This window comes from Vombatus ursinus, unplaced genomic scaffold (assembly GCF_900497805.2).
Source record: "Vombatus ursinus unplaced genomic scaffold, bare-nosed wombat genome assembly UNPS02014810.1, whole genome shotgun sequence".
Lineage (NCBI taxonomy): Eukaryota > Metazoa > Chordata > Mammalia > Diprotodontia > Vombatidae > Vombatus > Vombatus ursinus.
In genome coordinates, this window is record NW_020954588.1 from 27,263,057 (window position 1) to 27,280,255 (window position 17,199).

Below are 17,199 nucleotides of genomic sequence, written 5' to 3' on the forward strand. Positions count from 1 at the left end.
GTAGTAGTAGTAGTAGTAGTAGTAGTAGTAGTAGTAGTAGTAGTAGTAGTAGTAGTAGTAGTAGTAGTAGTAGTAGTAGTAGTAGTAATAGCAGCAGCATAGATGGCTAGGTGGCTAGAGTGCTACACAAGCTGTGTGACCCTGGGCCAAGTCATTTAGCCTCTGTCAACCTCATTTTCCTCATCTGTAAAATGGGGGTGATAACATCACCTACTGACCGCTGGAGAACCTTCATCACTTCAAGGACCTGACATTTCATTCATGTGCATGCTGCCTTCCCTCATCCCCAGAAGCCCTAGATTGCAAACCCTTCTACAACTTTCATAAGTGATTTTCAAGAGTTGCTGCACCAGATATTTCATCTTTCTGTGGCTGACTTGGTGATGAGCCTGCCTCTCTAAACTTGTTAATATTTCTTCATCGATGATATTAACACACTTCTCTGCCCCCCCAAAATCATTAGCAAGATTGCAAGATGAATGTTTCAACTGCTTATGAAAATGAACTGTTTCCAAGCATACTTGAATATTTTTGAAGCACCCATTTAATCTGTATTTGAGATCCAAATTGTACAACATTCTTCTCTATTTATGGTAGCAGGTCCTCTAAGGACCTCTCTATTGGGCAACAACATTGGTCTAGTTTGAGCTACTGTAATCACTTGAAAACAATTAAATCTCATTTCTTTTTTTTAAGACTCAGGCTAGATCCCTTCACCCCAATTATTTCAAAGCAAAGAGTTTTTACTGTACTTCAAATAACCAAATCAACAACTGGGTTGGACTTCTGTGGTCACTAGAGCGTAGTCACTGGTATAAAAAACATATAACTTTAAGGAGAAGGTGAAGAGCACTTGGGAGAAATGTGCCACTCTGAAGAGTGAAGGACTTATGTTCATCTTTGCTGATTTGCAATCAACTTCCTGGAGCACGAGCTCCTCTTCTCAGACGCAGCCTTCGGACCTTAGGGCACCTGCGTTTCTCAATTTCTTACACTTCTCTGATTATTAAATCCTAACTCTGGTCTCTCAGCCTCATGGGAGTTTCTGGAGTCAAGCCAGCTCCCCGAGGTCAGCAATTTTGCATGCAACTAAGTCCTATTTACCTATCCCCTCCCACGGCCTCTGCTGTAATCTCTGGGTCCCCTTCCCTAGCACCCCAAATCACGTATGCTCGGAATTGTAGAGTTGAAAGGCCATCTGACCCAACTCATCCTCTCCTCCACAACACACCCAGCAAGTGGTCACCTAGGCTCTGCTAGAAGACCTCCCATAATGAGGAACCACTACTCATGCCGTCCCATTCCACTTTTTTAAGTGCTTTTTCTCCATATGTCTTCCATATCCTGCCTCTCTGCCATTTTTAACCATTGCTTTTCCTTCTGCCTCTCTCTACCTGACAGCCCTTCAAATACTTAGCTATCATATCTTCTCCTCTCTAAGATAGACATCCCTAGTCCCTCTAGTTGATCACCAAATGGCCTGTTCTCTAGTTCACAAAAGTGCACTTTTATAATATTTATTTATTTACTGAGGAAGAGAGAATACACAAGTTCAGAAATAATACAATATTAAGGAAATTTATCCAAAAAATTGGCCTGTTAGCATACTGAGTGACACCTAAGCTTTCTAATGTAATACTTAACTAATGTCCCCATAGGCTCTCGGCAGCTCCTACAGATGTCACAAGAAGGGAGAACCCCATGGTAGAGTTCTTTTTATCAAATCACCTTCCTCCATTTTTGTAAGCCCTGTCTTTGGCCAGCTCCTGCTCCTCATCTGGTCCCCTTCCTCTCTATATATCCAAACTCAAGGGGAGTCTTCAACGGACAGTAAATAAGAAGCAAATTGAACTGAAATTTATTTTATTTTCATTTCTGAGGGTGCAGCTATTACCAAAAACCTTCTAAGATCTGCTTTTCTTGTCAGAAAAAAAAATTGTGTGTATGCCCTTTAGTTTCATTTTCACAGTATCAGGGTTCGATTTCTTTTTTTCAGCTTTTAAAAACCTGAGGCCAGACTTCAAGTCACAAGATATCACTGTGACAAATGGAGTCTCCAGCACCTTGGTATCAAAAGCACGACAGCCACATCCTGCCCTGATTCTAATAAAACATCCCCGTCATGAGCAACTTCAGTAACAGTTTAGTAGAGGGGGAAAATGGCCCTGTGGTAGAGGAGATAATCATGCCAGGGACACTGAGGCACCCCCGAATGGGGAAGTGGAGGCTTAGACCACCAAGGTTGACTGTCTCTTCAGAAAGGACATGTTCATGCCTTCTACAGAGCCGGGTGCAATGATTTTGTATTGGAGAGGTTCCGGATATAACAATGACTCACCACCCGGAAACGGCGTTAGTGAAAGAAGTCTTCCCTAGTCAGTGTCACTGACTGTCCTTGGACTTGGACTGTGGTAGAACCATAGGCTTCAAGCTAGAAGAGATCTTAAAGGTCAAGAAGCTCATCCCTCTCTTTTTACTGATGAGGAAATAGATGGAGAGGGCAAGGGACTTGAGTCAGCACCACGCCAAGCATGGCTGTGGGAATACACATTGCTACTGGTGTGTTTTTGGAGAAAGCGTGGCACAGTGAAAAGTCCTTTGGAGCTGGAGAAGCCTCAATTCCAAGGCTTCCTCTGATCCTCACTACTTGTGCAGCCTTGGGCAAATCACTTAAGCTTGCTGGGCCTCAGTTTCCTTATCTGTGAAATGGCTATCTGTGCTGGTTTCCAAGGTCCCTTCCAGCTCTCAATCTTTGATTCTATGATCTGAGTTCAAAGTCTACCTCAGGCACTGATTACTTATGTGACCATGGGCAAGTCTTGTCACTTACCTGGGACCCATTTCCCTCATCTGAAAAATAAGGGGACGGTAGACCTCTTAATCTATGGGCATATATGATATACATGAACAGGACATATGTGTCACTTGAGGAGTGAAAGAACCCTCAAAACAAGGGAGCTCAGGACTTTCCAAAAGCTAACTTAGACATTCAGAAAGGTCATGGAGGCAGCCATTGGGGAGCTAAACTCTACCAAGGTCCAACAAGAAATGGCGCCATACTGGAAAACAAGAATGGCCCTTACTGTGTGCCAAGTACTTATCACCTGGCCTCACTCCAGCTAGGAGGTACAGCTCTACCCTCCTTACCTCAGCTAGCTAAAAGTTAGAGGAGTCCCCAGGCTCAGTGTCAAGCTGTCTTGCTCCTAGGGCCTTGTCCCTGTGGCTCAGCCTCCTTACCTGGGCCGGATATTGCCTGGTTTGGCTTCCTGAGTTCCAGTCTTCCAGATCTTTGTGGCCTCTCGAGCCAGGCCTCAGCTCCTGTCTGAGTGGTCCTGGCTGGAGTCCCTAGACCATGGCCATCCAGGCCTTCCAGTTTGCCTAACCATCTACATCTTCCCTAACCATCTACATCTTCCCTCTCTTCACCTAGTTGATTTTTTACTTCTTTCAACTTAGACAGCAGTGACTTAGAAGAAAGATGATCCTTTCACCAATAATGGACAATGTCATTACTTTCACAAAGTAAATTTGCCTGGCCATTCATTTTCACACAATTCTCAAGTGCCATTCTTAGGGAGAGGCCAGCCCCTACATTCAAAATGACTTCCTGTTCTCACTGCTAACTTACTGGAAAAGCAAACATGTCTGGGGCCAGTCACCATCATTTGGGAAGTGGCAAATTGTAGGTTTTACCTAACTTTCCAGGATTAAGATAGCTCCCCATCATTGATGTTCTGTTTTTTATTCCCACCAGAAGCTTGCTTATGAAAGAATGCACTTGTAATAATATTATTTGATGCTCCTTTCTTCCTCACTTGAAAATACAGATTGCTCTTTTTCTTTACTGATTATTGTTAGTCACAATTGTTAGGTACAGAAACAAGATGGATTTTGGTAATGTCCTTTTACACCAGTTTCTATAATGAGGAATGACTATAGTCACTACTGGCCCCACTTTGAGACTGTGAATGTAGAGAAAGGATATAAATCCCCTTGGAAGATTCTGAGCCATCTTCTTTTCAATCTATTATTACGCAGCTTATACACAATAGAAAGCCTAGGGTAATGGCAATGGTTATATAAGCACTGTGGAGATTATTACATAGGAAAACCTGTTTTAAAGGAATTCCATTGGCATAGTACATGGAGAACTCCCAGTGTGAAAAGTCCATCCAAAGAAGCAGATGTAACTAATCTCAAATTTATAGCCTTAGAGAGTTGCCTGAGTATTGAAAAGGTTAGGGTTAAGGTTAACCTAAATTTAGGGGCAGGACTTAGGTCTTCCTAATTCCTGCATTCTACCCACTACACCAAGCTGTCTCTCATAATAATAAAATAATATCAACAGCAATGATAATGGCTTTAAGGTTTAAGAAGGCACATACAAACGTCATGTTTTGAGAACTTCACAACTCCATGAGGTAGATGATCCAAGTATTATTATCATCCTTATATTACAGATGAGGAAACTGAGACTCAGATATATTAAATGACTTGCCATAGCTATTAAGTGTTCAGGACAGCATTTAAACCCAGGCTTTCTTGGTTCCTGCTTCAGAATAAAAATATTCACGTTGGTTCTTGTGACTTAGAAAGAGGGACAGAAGGAAGGCATTGGTTTCCCTCAAATACGCATGAGAGGGTGATGTTATTCATCCCAAGTCACGGTCAACATGTTTGCATACAGTCATCTGAATTCATATTTGAAGATCACTCCTCCAATGCCCGATTAGTCTGAGTAGGCAAATTTCAATGTTAGACTTAAGAGTTAGGAAGAAAAAAACCCTCAAGTAAAAGGTGGTACCTTGGAAAATAAAATGGAATACGTTTTTATTTGTACTGTAATTTGAACTCAGTTTAGAGAAAGTTGGCTTACAATTTTTTTTCTCCACTTAATTGGTTGTCTGAACATGAAAGTATAGTTTCCAAAACTAATTAGAATTTCTCCCTAATTAATATTCAAGACCCAAATATGTTATCTTTGCAGTGTGATACATTTATTTTTTTTAAGTCAACCATGAAGGTAATTATACTCTTGCCTTCTTAAAAGTAGGTACATTTTTATTCATTCTGCACACGTCTCTGTTTCCCATTCAGGCAATGATAGAAGAAGCCCTCACCAGAGCAGAATCCTTCTCTGTCATGTACACACCATTTGCAACAAAAGTGAGGGCCGACAAAATCGAGAAAGTGAAGGAGGTTTTCACAAAAATGCACCCCGCATATGTGGAGTATATGTACACAGGTAACAACCAATATCCTCCTATTCATTTGTAAGTTATGTTTGTAGTTATATTTAACTCCATTTTTATTTATGGGTATATTTACCTAAATGTATAATTGTATTTAAATGTAAAATAAGAATGACGCCTCATAATGTAGTGCCTAGAGAGCCAGTCTCGGAAGACCAGGGTTCGAGTCCTAACTCTGACACACACCTACTGGGTAACCTTCAGTGCCCCCATCAGTCCTCTAAGATTACGAGTTATGAGGCAGGTACTCATCTGTATTGGTAAATGGATTTTCCTTACTGGGAGTTCCCTACATGAATGAAATAAAGGTCTGGACACAATAAACATACTATCTCATTATTATTATTATTTTGAATTTAAGGAATGAAAACCAGAAAAGATAAGTAGTTTAAATCTAATTAGTATATAAGAAGTTTTCTTTGTTTTCTTTTTTTAAGGGAGGGGAGTGTCTTGGGTGAGCATCTCTCATAAAAGGGAGAGTGGTGAAAAGGGAAATGAGAAGATGCCTTGCACTGAGTCAACCCAGGTGCCGAGCTAATGGGTATCAGAACTGGGACTCAACTCTTGCCATCTGTATTTGGGGTGAGAAGGTGGAAACTGTGAAATCTAGAATGGAACACAGCCAACTAAGGACGATTATGATGTACAAAAAGTCCCCATTTCCCAAAAGTCCATCATCACCACCCTTAGGTTCATGATGAGATGTTATCCTAAATTATGATTTTACTATTTTACTAAATTTACTACTTAATTTACTATTACTATTTGATGTACTATCAGGCATGATTATAATCACCTGCATGTTTGATTTTGCTATTTACTGCCTTTCCAATTTCTCTCTGGGCCTTTTCTATTATTGTCTCTTGGTTTCTGCTTCCCCCTTCTCTCCACATTTGCTGAAGTTTTGAAGAGCATTGTGTTGAATGGTTGGTCTTCAAATAGGGTTCCAAGAGACCCCGAGATAACCAAGAGGGTGGTACCTACGAAGAAAGACTCATGAAGTCCTAGAAGGTGTACTCACATTGGAGTCATTGGACCTGGATTTGAATGACAGCTCAATAACTTGCTGTCACACCTTTGTGACTTTGGTCATGGTGCATCTCCTGTCTGGCCTCTATCTACTATTTCACCTTGAAGAAATTCTATAGTCATTGAAGGAATAGCAGTGAGTGTTATCGACCAGCCCATGCCCTAAGGTCACAGCTCTATAAGCATCACCTGCTGTCCTGTCCCAATCACTGCCCTTTATCAGGACCCTCACCTGGGCGAAGAGATAACTCATGTCAGATGGAAGAAAGGTCGGGGCCGGTTTGTCAAGACACCTTTCAGATCAAACTCTTGAACTATTGAGTGTTCTCTGAACAAGGTGCTTAGGTAAATTCAAGGTGCTGTAAATCCGGCAAATGATAATGAATCATAAATCTCAGAGGAGCTGGGGGAAGAGTATCTGTCTGGGGAGAACAAAGGAGAACAGAGTCTTTGCCCGTGTGACAGATGTCTCTAATCTGTTTAACTCAAGCCTTAGTTGAGAACAAGTAACAGGCCAGATGACCACCTCAGATTTCCCAGTTGTGCAAGTCATGCTAGATAATTAATAGTTAAACCTGGGCATTTTATATTTCTTTGAGACCTCACAAGATTGAGAGACAGGATGGTGGTGTGAAAAAAGCATGAGACTTGGAAGTCCAAAGAGCTGGGTTCTAGACTGACCTCTGACTCTAATTATGTGTATTCTCAGGCAAGTCACCCCCTGATAGAATGTAAGTGCCCTAAGGGTAGAATGGATTCATTTTTGTCTTTGTATCAGCAGAACCAAAAGCAGAGCCTGGAGCATAGTGGGTGCTTAATAAATGTTTGGCAGCTAGTTAGATAGTATGCTAGGTTTAGAGTCAGGAAGACCTGAGTTCAAATCCTGCCTCAGATATTTAATAGTTGTGTGACTATGGGCAATTCACTGAACCTCTGTTTGCCTCAGTTTCTTCACCTGTAAAATAGGGTGGTTGTGAGGATCAAATGAGATAATATTTTTAAAGTGTTTAGCACAGTGTCTGGAACATAGTACATGCTTAATAAATGCTTGATCTCCTATGATTGATTCACCTCTCTACACCCCACATATGCATAAAATAAAATATACAAGATTAGCTAGGAAACCAATCATATTGAAATGCAGTTAACAATTTTTTTAAACAAGTTCATGGACCCAAGTTAAGAGCACTGGAATAGATGATTCCCTAATGTCCCATCCAACTCCAGGGGTTCCATGAGCCATGATTTCAGTGGTGCGGATAATCCTTTCACCAATGCAGACCACAAGTCCTCTACACCTTACTGAGCAATCCGGTGAGTCTCTATGGCCAAAACATTGATGACCTTGTGGTTAACATCATGATGAGCCTCTCCCAACTTAGTACTGTTCTCAGATGGCAAATACACAATTCTTCAAGGGTTCTACACTCAAAGGCATTCCTGTCTTCTACCAAAGCTTGGAAATCCATTTTTTCTGTTCTGACTTTGTATATTGTCTGTATATGAAAGGCAGCAAAGCATAGTAGGGAGGTGACCCTTTAGTCAAAAACACCTGAGTTGAAGCCCTGCCTCTGACATGGGTCAGTGTGGGCTGGCTCTGTGACCCTGGGTTAGGTCACTTCCCTCTCTGTGCCCCTGGAAACTCACTAAGATTAGATACATTGCAGAGCAGAGCCAACATGCACTGGTAAATGCAGAGAGTTTCCTTACTGGACGCTCCCTTCGCAAATGAAATCACAGCTCAGGTCTCTTACAATAGTTTATATCCTTATTTGTGCCCATGTCTTCTCTCCCTCTAAAATGTAAGCTTTTGTCATCTTGTTATCTTTTTACCCCCCATGCCTAGCATTGGGCCTGGCATTAATAAATGCCTCTATGGTGATAAAGTAATAATACGTTCTAGAATTTCCATAGGATAATTTCATGTGTACATAGGTGTCATTGATGGAAGAGACCTTAGAACCCATCAAGTCCACACCCACCTCCCCCATTTTATAGATGAGAAGATGGAGGCATCAAGAAATTGTGTCTTAATAATATCCCCCGTTTATGTAGTGCTTATATATTATCTCCTTTGATCCTCACAATGACCCTATCATTATTATTACTATTATCAGCTATTATTATCCCCATTTTACAGATGAGGAAACTGAGGCTGGGGGAGGGTTTAAATGGCTTGCCTGTAGTCATGTAGCTATTTCCGATGGTAGGATTTGTACCCTGATCCTCCTGATCCCAAATCCAGGACCATATTCCATTGGCCTTTAATTTTCAGGCTTCCATTTTTTATTCTCTCAGATACCTTTAAAACACCTAACCCCTTATAATTACCCCCCAGAAATACACAGAAACAATCTCCTTCTTTCTCTAGTTGCACTTACACGTGGATTGCCTAAAAATGGATATATTTGCATATGAGGTCACATTGTGGATGCGCGTGTGCGCACGCACACACGCACACACACACACATTGATATTGAAGGAAGATTTTTGTTCTGGGTAAGTACCAGTCACCTCAGTAGCAACTAGAACCAAAAGAAATGGGCTATACTTACAGTAAGGAACAATGGGTAAAGGCAATTATATCTTCTAACAGGCATCAGCTGAAGGTCATAGACTCTCCATCCTTGGGGCTCTTGGACAGACAGCCCCATCCCACACTGACATTTCTGCTGGAGATGTAGTTACCATCATTAAAACTTGGAGTCTCACTAATACCTCCTATTCTCCCAATGGGGAGCAGATGAGGGCTGGCAGACATGTCAGCGTCTCGAAAAACCATGCCCACACCCAGGTCACCTTCTTCAAACCCAGATAGTACTAAGTTCACTACTCACATGACCGGGAAACATGCCCAGCTCTCTTCTGGCAAAGGAGGCAGCCTATAGTAGTGTCAGGGAACCGTGCAGAGGTACCCTAGAAGAGCCCCCCCCCAGAATAGCTCACTTCTGCACTAGCCTTTCCCAAATGAATATTCACCAAGAACATCCATTGTCAACTGTCTAAAAATACATTTTATTGAACATACCAGCTAAACTTAAGGCTGCATTAAAACTGAGAATTATCTTCCCCTCAAAGACTTTGCCTCTCAAATAATATACGTCAAATTGTGTAACCCATGTAAGAAACATTTAGCAAACCATAAGCTGCTATATATTACTGTTACTATTATTACATTGCAGTGGAGCTCCTTTAAGATGCTAATATTGGGTGATGTTTACCATTCAGGTCACCTTAGTTAAATTATTTAATATTGCCAAGTCTTAATTTCCTTATCTGTAGTGGGGGGGAGGTTAGAATGGATGACTTCTGAGGTCCCTTCTGGCCCAGGATCTTGTATCCTTGGCTTTACAGGCTAACTTTGTCTACGAAATCTGTTGTTTGCTTTCTGTAAAACTGTTTTTTTTTTCTTTTATGGAGGGTAGGGAGCAAAGGACATGGTTAGACCCACAGACATCTAAATTCACATAAGAGCTCCCTGTGTTATCACAGGACTAAACTATATATTGTTTGGGGAGGGAGAGTACTCATTGCAAAGGAGAGCAGCTACTCATTTTTCTTGTTAAAATAAAAGCTCAGTTTGATTCATGCCGAGTAGTCTATGTACATCAAATAAATAACAATTTCCTACCACCAGAATTTCTTTCTTTTCATTTAGAAAGTTTTTGCTCGGGATTTTATTCATATATTCCAACAAAAATAATGCAATTCTGCATATTTTTCTACAGGCATGGCTGTATTTTAATAATAATAAAGTAATCTAATAAGCATATGCTGACTTTTCTTGATGGAAATATCAAGATTTATTTATGGAATAAGTAAACATGCAGTAATCCTTAGTAATGCTTAATAGAAAAGTTTTCTGGTTCAGATATCAATTACCTCAGCACTTAGGTGGATGAAATAATACTTTGTCTCATCAGTCCAATTTAATTCCCAAGAGTAAATATATACTTCTAGAGAAGGAATATATTGTTTTTAAATAGACCTATAAAAGTTGCTTTCCAGTTAAATGGATAGCTTTCAGTCATCATTTACCAGTAAAGATAATACATCTTTATGTTATCTAAATTACAAAATTAGTATTCTTCCCTCTATTTCTTCATTCCAAATGCCATCTGGAGAAGTATTAGGAATGCTTTATAGCCTAAACAAGAATTTTCAAGTTGAAACTCTTTCCTCTTTATAACCAGCCTCCGAAACGGGACCTAGTATAAACAGCCTAGGAAGCACTGATGGTGTCCCTCCACATCCTGGAATAAATATATTTGAGCAAAAGTGTTGTAAAGTGAATTTGTATAATGCAGCCCATATTTGTTCCACTTGAACCATTTGTATAATGTGTACTATTTATACAAAGGATGAGTTCCTAAAGGGGAAAAAATCCCCCACTTTGGTACTTTGGTAGACGTGATTTCATGGGTGTGAGTATTTTCTTTCCACACCTTCTTTGTTAAAATCTCACACCATATAGTTTTCATCCATGTTTTCTCATGAGTTATCCATAGATGATATTTCCTGCATGCCCTAGATCTTACTCATATTCTTTTACTCTCCTAAAACCATCAGGGTAGCCCTCTGCCCATCTTTAGCCTTCCTGTCCTCTCTATGTGACTGAGAACATTTATTCAGTAATATCCCCTATCGCTCCTGATGTCCAAGTCATTTTTGGAGTGTGCTACACCCTATTAATGTCCACCATGTGGCTTGTAAAAATCTTGGGGGTGGGGTTGTTTCTAGTTTTCATTTTCCTAAGATCATGGTTTTTCATGACTTGTACGTAGCATCAGCAAGAGGATACTGGTGTTCAAGAGATGAACTTTCATACCACAAGCTGTTTGAAGTTATCAAAAACACTGCCCAGTTTCTGAAATGACCAGCCTAGTCACATCGTCCTACCCAGTTCTAAGGCCAATGCCTTATCCATCAATAATACCCATCCAAAGTCAACTTACTGATGAACTGTTTGGGCTACTCATGCAGGTATACGTCACAGTCTGAGAAATGTGAGTTTTTCATCCACTTTGTTTAACCATTGTGGATAAACAGAAGAAGAAGGGAATTAGCAAGTATTTTTAAATGCCTGATATGCACCAGGCACCATGCCTTTACAAATACATCGCGTATGATTAGCCCAAAACTTTTTATACTTGTAGCTACAAATCCAAGTTTATTAGAAAAAATGTAACGTTTGAAAAACACAAATTTAATCAAACTTTTGGATATGTTAGTTCAATGCATTTATAGGTGTTGCTAATGACATATCAGACTCTGCTTCTTCACCAACTTGCAAACATTTGATTCTGTCATGGTCCTGTATCTAATTCTATTTGTGTGGACGTTAGCTATAGAAAACCACTATCATCTTGCTGATGTGAACTTGTGGAGAGCTTCCAAGAAAAAGGGTATTGGTATTTAATGATGTCACCAAACATCACATCACCAACATTAGCCAATAATCAGATGGGAATTAACATTAGATTATCACTAAGAAGCAACATGACTTAAAGGCAATTGGTCAGTAAATATAAATTAAGCTCCTGCTACATGCCAGGCACTGTCATAAGCACTGGGGAAGGAAGGAAGGCAGAATACTTGCTCTCATGGAGTTCAGTCTAATGGGAAAGACAACAGGCAAGCAAAAATGCACAATCAAGAATACAGGATACATTGGAGCTAATCAACAGAGGAAGAGAATTGGAATTAAGGGGAATAAGGAAGGGATTCCTGTGGAAGGTGGGATTTTAGCTGAGGAGAGAGGGAATTCCAGGCATGAGAAATAGTCAAAAAAAATACCCAGAGTTAGGAGATGGAGTGTTTTGTTCAAATAACATCAAGAAGTCCGGTGTCAAAAGTGTTAAGAAGTCTGGAAAGGTAGGAAGGGGCCATGTAATGGAGGGCTTTAAAAGCCCAACAGAGACTTAACCCTTTTCTACCAATGAAATATGTTAATCAGCTATACCAAAGCACAGGCAACCATCAAGGCTTATAGAGTCCATAAGGATTTTAAATGAAATTTAATTGAATTAAATAAGTTAATTAAATAAGCAATAAATAAATAAGTTATGTTAATTAAACTACAAATAATTATGTGAATGAATATGTGTAGATAAATAAATTGTTCCTATTTAATACATTTATTAAGTTTATTTGATAAATTTAATTAAATTACCTGTGTGCATTAATTGCGTGAGTTATTTGCCCTTCCAGTTTTCTTGCAAAGGTTGAGAGAGAGAACCAAATTCACGTAGGCTGGGTCCTACCTTTACAGGATTCATAGGACCATCGATCTAGAGGTGAAAAGGACCCCATAGGCTGTCCCATCAAACCCCTTCATTTCACTTAAACCCAGAGATGTTGAGTAACATTCCTAAGGTCATGCAGAAATAAGATCAGAAGCAAAATTTGAACTCAAGACCTTTGACTCCAGAGTCAGAGCTCTTTCCAGTGTTCCGTGTTATGATGTAAATGCTTCAGAAACCACAAATGTCAATATAAATTATTTTTAATCAATGAACATTACTCTCCTGGCAGGGAAGATTAGAATTCATTTTGTTCTGATGGGAATTCCTCTCTAAAATTAAAATGGAAGTTCAAGGGGAATATTTATTTCGTTTTCTAGCTATTCTCTTTATGCAGCTATTTTTTCCAGGAATGCCTTGAATTGTGGAATTCAAGGTCAAGCAACATGTGTCTTTAAAAGCGAAAATAGATTTCTTATTTATTGGAACAGGAATGATAACCAAGCATGGGAAAGTTGCTGTCTCTTTCTTGCTTGTGAACTTGTGGAGAGCTTCCAAGAAAAAGGACATTGGTATTTAAAAAGAGGACCAGAGAAAACCCAGAAAGGGATGGGAGAAGGATAAAGTATTAGTGCTGAAAAGAATAAGGCGTAAGCCAACCTCTCTGAAGCCAATCAGAAAAGTAAAAGTAATAGAAAGCCTGCATGGTCCCATCTCACCCCTACCCCAAATAATAGGGACCCTTAGAAGAGGAGCTTAACACTATAGCAAAATGTCAGACCATTTTGTTATTGACAAAGGGTGTGGAAATAGCATCACCTCAAGAAGATAGAGAAAATCTCCCAAACCTGCAGAACAGTGGCAAAAAAGCATGCTAAATCATGAGGCTATTTCAAAAGTAACTGTAGGAAACATTTCTTTTTCCTCTTTTTGAATAAATTCACCCTAACTAGTCCATTCCAAATCTCCTGAGAGCTTGGAAAGAATACAGTGCACCCCCACGTGTTTTAAACTCCTCATCCAAGGAATCCGTATTATTTCACGGATTTTTAAAAGAGAACTCTGCCCTGGGCCCAAAGACTGGTTCTTCCATTTCCTTGCTGAATGACCTTGGGCAAGTGATGTCATCTTTCTGAGCCCATTTCCTAAGTTGTAAAATGGGAGATGGTAGGAGATCATCATGGTCCCTTCCTGCAATCCATCTATGATACTCAGGTCTTTCGATTCATAGCACATACATAAGAATCATATACAAAGGAGACCCCGTGGATTCTGACTCTACAATTCTTATGAACGTGATTGTGGGCAAAGCCCTCTCAGGGCTTCAGTTTCCTCATCATTTAAATTATACATTTGGACTAAATAATCTAAATAGCCACTTCCAGGTAGGTGGTGCCACAGTGCACAGAACACTGGGCCTGAAGTCAAGAAGACCTGAGTTCAAATGTAGACTCAGACACTTACAAACTCTGTGACCCTGGGCAAGTCATTTAACCCCTGTCTGCCTCAGTTTCCTCATTTATAGAAATGGTGATTTTTAATAGCACCCACCTCTCAGGGTCATTATGAAATTTTTGTATTTGTAAAGTACTTTGCCAACCTTAAAGCATTATAGAAATGTTGTTTGTTATTATCATTAAATACTATGATCACATGATCAACTAAGTCCTATGCTTTAATTTTCTTCCCTACTTTCACTTTGAACTAAGAAAACATGGTTCATAAAATCATGCTTCTAGCACTGGAAGGAATTTTAGAGGCCATCAACTCCAACCCCCTCATTTCATTGATAGGGCATTAAGTGACTTGCCCAAGGTCACACAACTTGTAAGTGTCTAGGGTGCAATTTGAACTCAGGTCTTCTTGACTCTGAACACAGACCCCTACCATCTGTTTGCCAAAAAGTTAGATCTCATTAAAGGTAGAATGAGAGAATTATGAAATCTCAAGAATTTCTGACATCTTCTATCCCCATGATCAGTAATGCGATCATTACTTAACAAGCGATCATTCATAATCTGAGACTATAAAACTGAATTTTAGTTTGGGCAGTGCTCACTGAGCCACATGGAACATCAAACTTATAACCTCATTGCTCCGTGTTCTAACTAACTAAATTAAGCAGCTAGATGCCACAAGGATAGAGCACTGGGCCTGGAGTCAAGAACACCTGAGTTCAAATCCTACCCCAGAAAATACTAGCTGTGTGACCATGCCTCAGTTTCCTCATCTGCAAAATGGGGGTAATGATAGTGTCTGCTTCACAGGATTATTGTAAGAATCAAATATGATAGTATATGAAAAGAGCTTTGCAAACTTAAGAACACTATATTAATACTACCTGTTATTATTATTATTATTAAGAGGTAGTGTGAGATAAAGATAGGAAAGGATTCAGGACTTGGAGACAGAGGATATGAGTTAGGAGCTCAACCTTGCCACTTACTATCTTTATCACCTTAGGCAAATAACCTAATCTCTGAGCCTCAGTTTCCCTCATCTCTAAAATGAAAGTTGGATTAGATCATCTTTGATATCTATTCCAGCTCCAAATTTAAGATGCTATGAATCAGTCAATCAATGAGCATGATCGAACACCCACTCTGTGGCAGGCACTATGCCAAAAACTGAGAATACAAAGACAAAAATTAAACTCTACCTGCCCTCAAGGAGCTTACATTCAAAGGATAAGAGGTTCTTAACCTCAGGCCTGTGAATTTTTTTTTAATATTTTGATAACTTTATTTTTATATAATTGGTTCCCTTTATGTGTTTTGTGCATCTAAAAATACGATTCTGAGAAGGGGCCCACAGGCTTCAACTGACTGGCAAGGGGTCCACAACACACACGAAAAAGAGAAGAACCCCTGCCCCGCTCATGCTGCATTGTGCCATGGAACTGAACTTGGGTTTTCAAAGGCTGTTCAAGTAGAATACAAACCTTGGCAAGTCCCAGAGAGGTTTCAAATACTGGACTGGTGACACATTATTAGTCTGTTGTCTAACGGCCACCCTAGCTAAGTTTGGAGAGGGTCACCATCAGCTTGGTGATGATGGTGATGAAATGTTTGTTCATCACAATTCTAAAGACCATCCACCAAGTCATAGACAGCCTATGATCCAAGTTCATATTTAGAGAACCAATAATAACGAAATCACAGAGCCTTGATGTATACTGTAAATGAGTAATTCAGACCTTCCCATAAGAGTTTAGAGTTGGTAGAATTCAAAATTCAGTCTGGGATAAAGTGCTCAAGAAAATTTCCGAAGAGGAGATGGGTTTTAAACTGAGTGTTCATAGTTGGGTAGCATTGGAAGAGGAGGAGAGAAACAAGGGAAAACAGCATTGATGGTGGATAACTCCCACCATCTTGGATCCATTGCAAGTTGTTTTCTAACCTCAATTGGGCCCAATCAGGTTATGTAATCCTCCTTTCATTCATCTTTTATTTGGTTTGTAACAACCATCTCCTCCCCTGGAACTTCTCAGTGTCACTCCCTTTCTGCCTATGATCTTGTCTCCTACAGAAAATTTAGGGGATCTGATGTAAATATCGTCCATGAAATTCCTCTAAAATGCCCAGTGCCCTCATTCATGCACTTCTCCTTCTCTCCTTATTCAAAGAATGAAATGACCCTTCTTCTTCTCAAAGCTGTTCCCTCTACCTGGACCCTAACCCACCAATCAATCATTACCTACTTGTCCCTTCAATACTGCAATAAATGAGTGATTCTATCAATGTGGGTACTCATTGCAATAGTGTAAATCTCCACGATATCCGTTCACTGGGGGAAACCATCATATTTAATTTTCTACCATATCCTTCCATAGATCCTCCACAGGGAATCTACCGAGCATGCAAGAGGCCTTTCCTAGTCTCTTTTTATACATTTCACAAGTATCAGGGTTGGTTGGTTTTTTAGGTGGCCCCTTCTCAAAAATGGCAACTCTAAACTGTGGTCTACTGATATGTTATCCTTTTGTTCCCTAGCTAGGTGGTGCAGTGGATAGAATGCCAAGCCTGCAGTCAGGATTCATCTTGCTGAGTTCAAATCTGGGCTCAGACACTTACCGTCTGGGGCAAGTCACTTAACCCTGTTGGCCTCAGTTTCCTTATCTATTAAATGAGTCAGAGAAGGAAATGACAAACAACTCCAGTATCTTTGCCAAGAAAACCCCAAATAAGGTCAGAAAGAGTTGGACATGATTGAAAATGACTGAGCAACAATCTCAAAAGAGGCAACTCCCTCCTATTGATTTGTTATTGCTTGCTCTCTCCCCGTGGCAAACCCATTTCCTAGTCTGATCAAACATTTCCTCAGTGATATTCTTTATACTACTTCATACACCAAGATCATCACTGGAAAGATGTTGAGGTGTGCTCATCCCCACTTTGCACACTCTCATTGCTGTTTTGGCCCACCTACCTCAAAGGTTGGGGAGTTCTAAATTTTACAATCATGCAGCATTTCTCAGAGAATATTTATGCCAAAAAAAAAAAGATGAGCTTTTCAGAAATCCTACTCCTAGGTATGTATTCAAAGGGTCAAAGATAGAAAGAAAGGTTCCATATCAACAAAAATATGTACAACAAAAATACAACAAAAATATTGTAGTAGCAAAGAACTGGGAAAAAGAAGATGTCCATCACTGGGAGATTGATAAACATAGTGTG

General features: G+C 39.9%; 1 protein-coding gene across 1 annotated transcript in view; it reads left to right on the forward strand.

Annotated features, from left to right (window-relative positions):
- Positions 1-17,199, forward strand: part of SPATA16 (spermatogenesis associated 16) — a 256,503-nt gene that overhangs the window by 170,466 nt on the left and 68,838 nt on the right. The window contains exon 5 of the mRNA XM_027875661.1: positions 5,098-5,245. Coding sequence (XP_027731462.1) covers positions 5,098-5,245 — 148 coding nt within the window. The remainder of the gene's footprint in view (positions 1-5,097; positions 5,246-17,199) is intronic.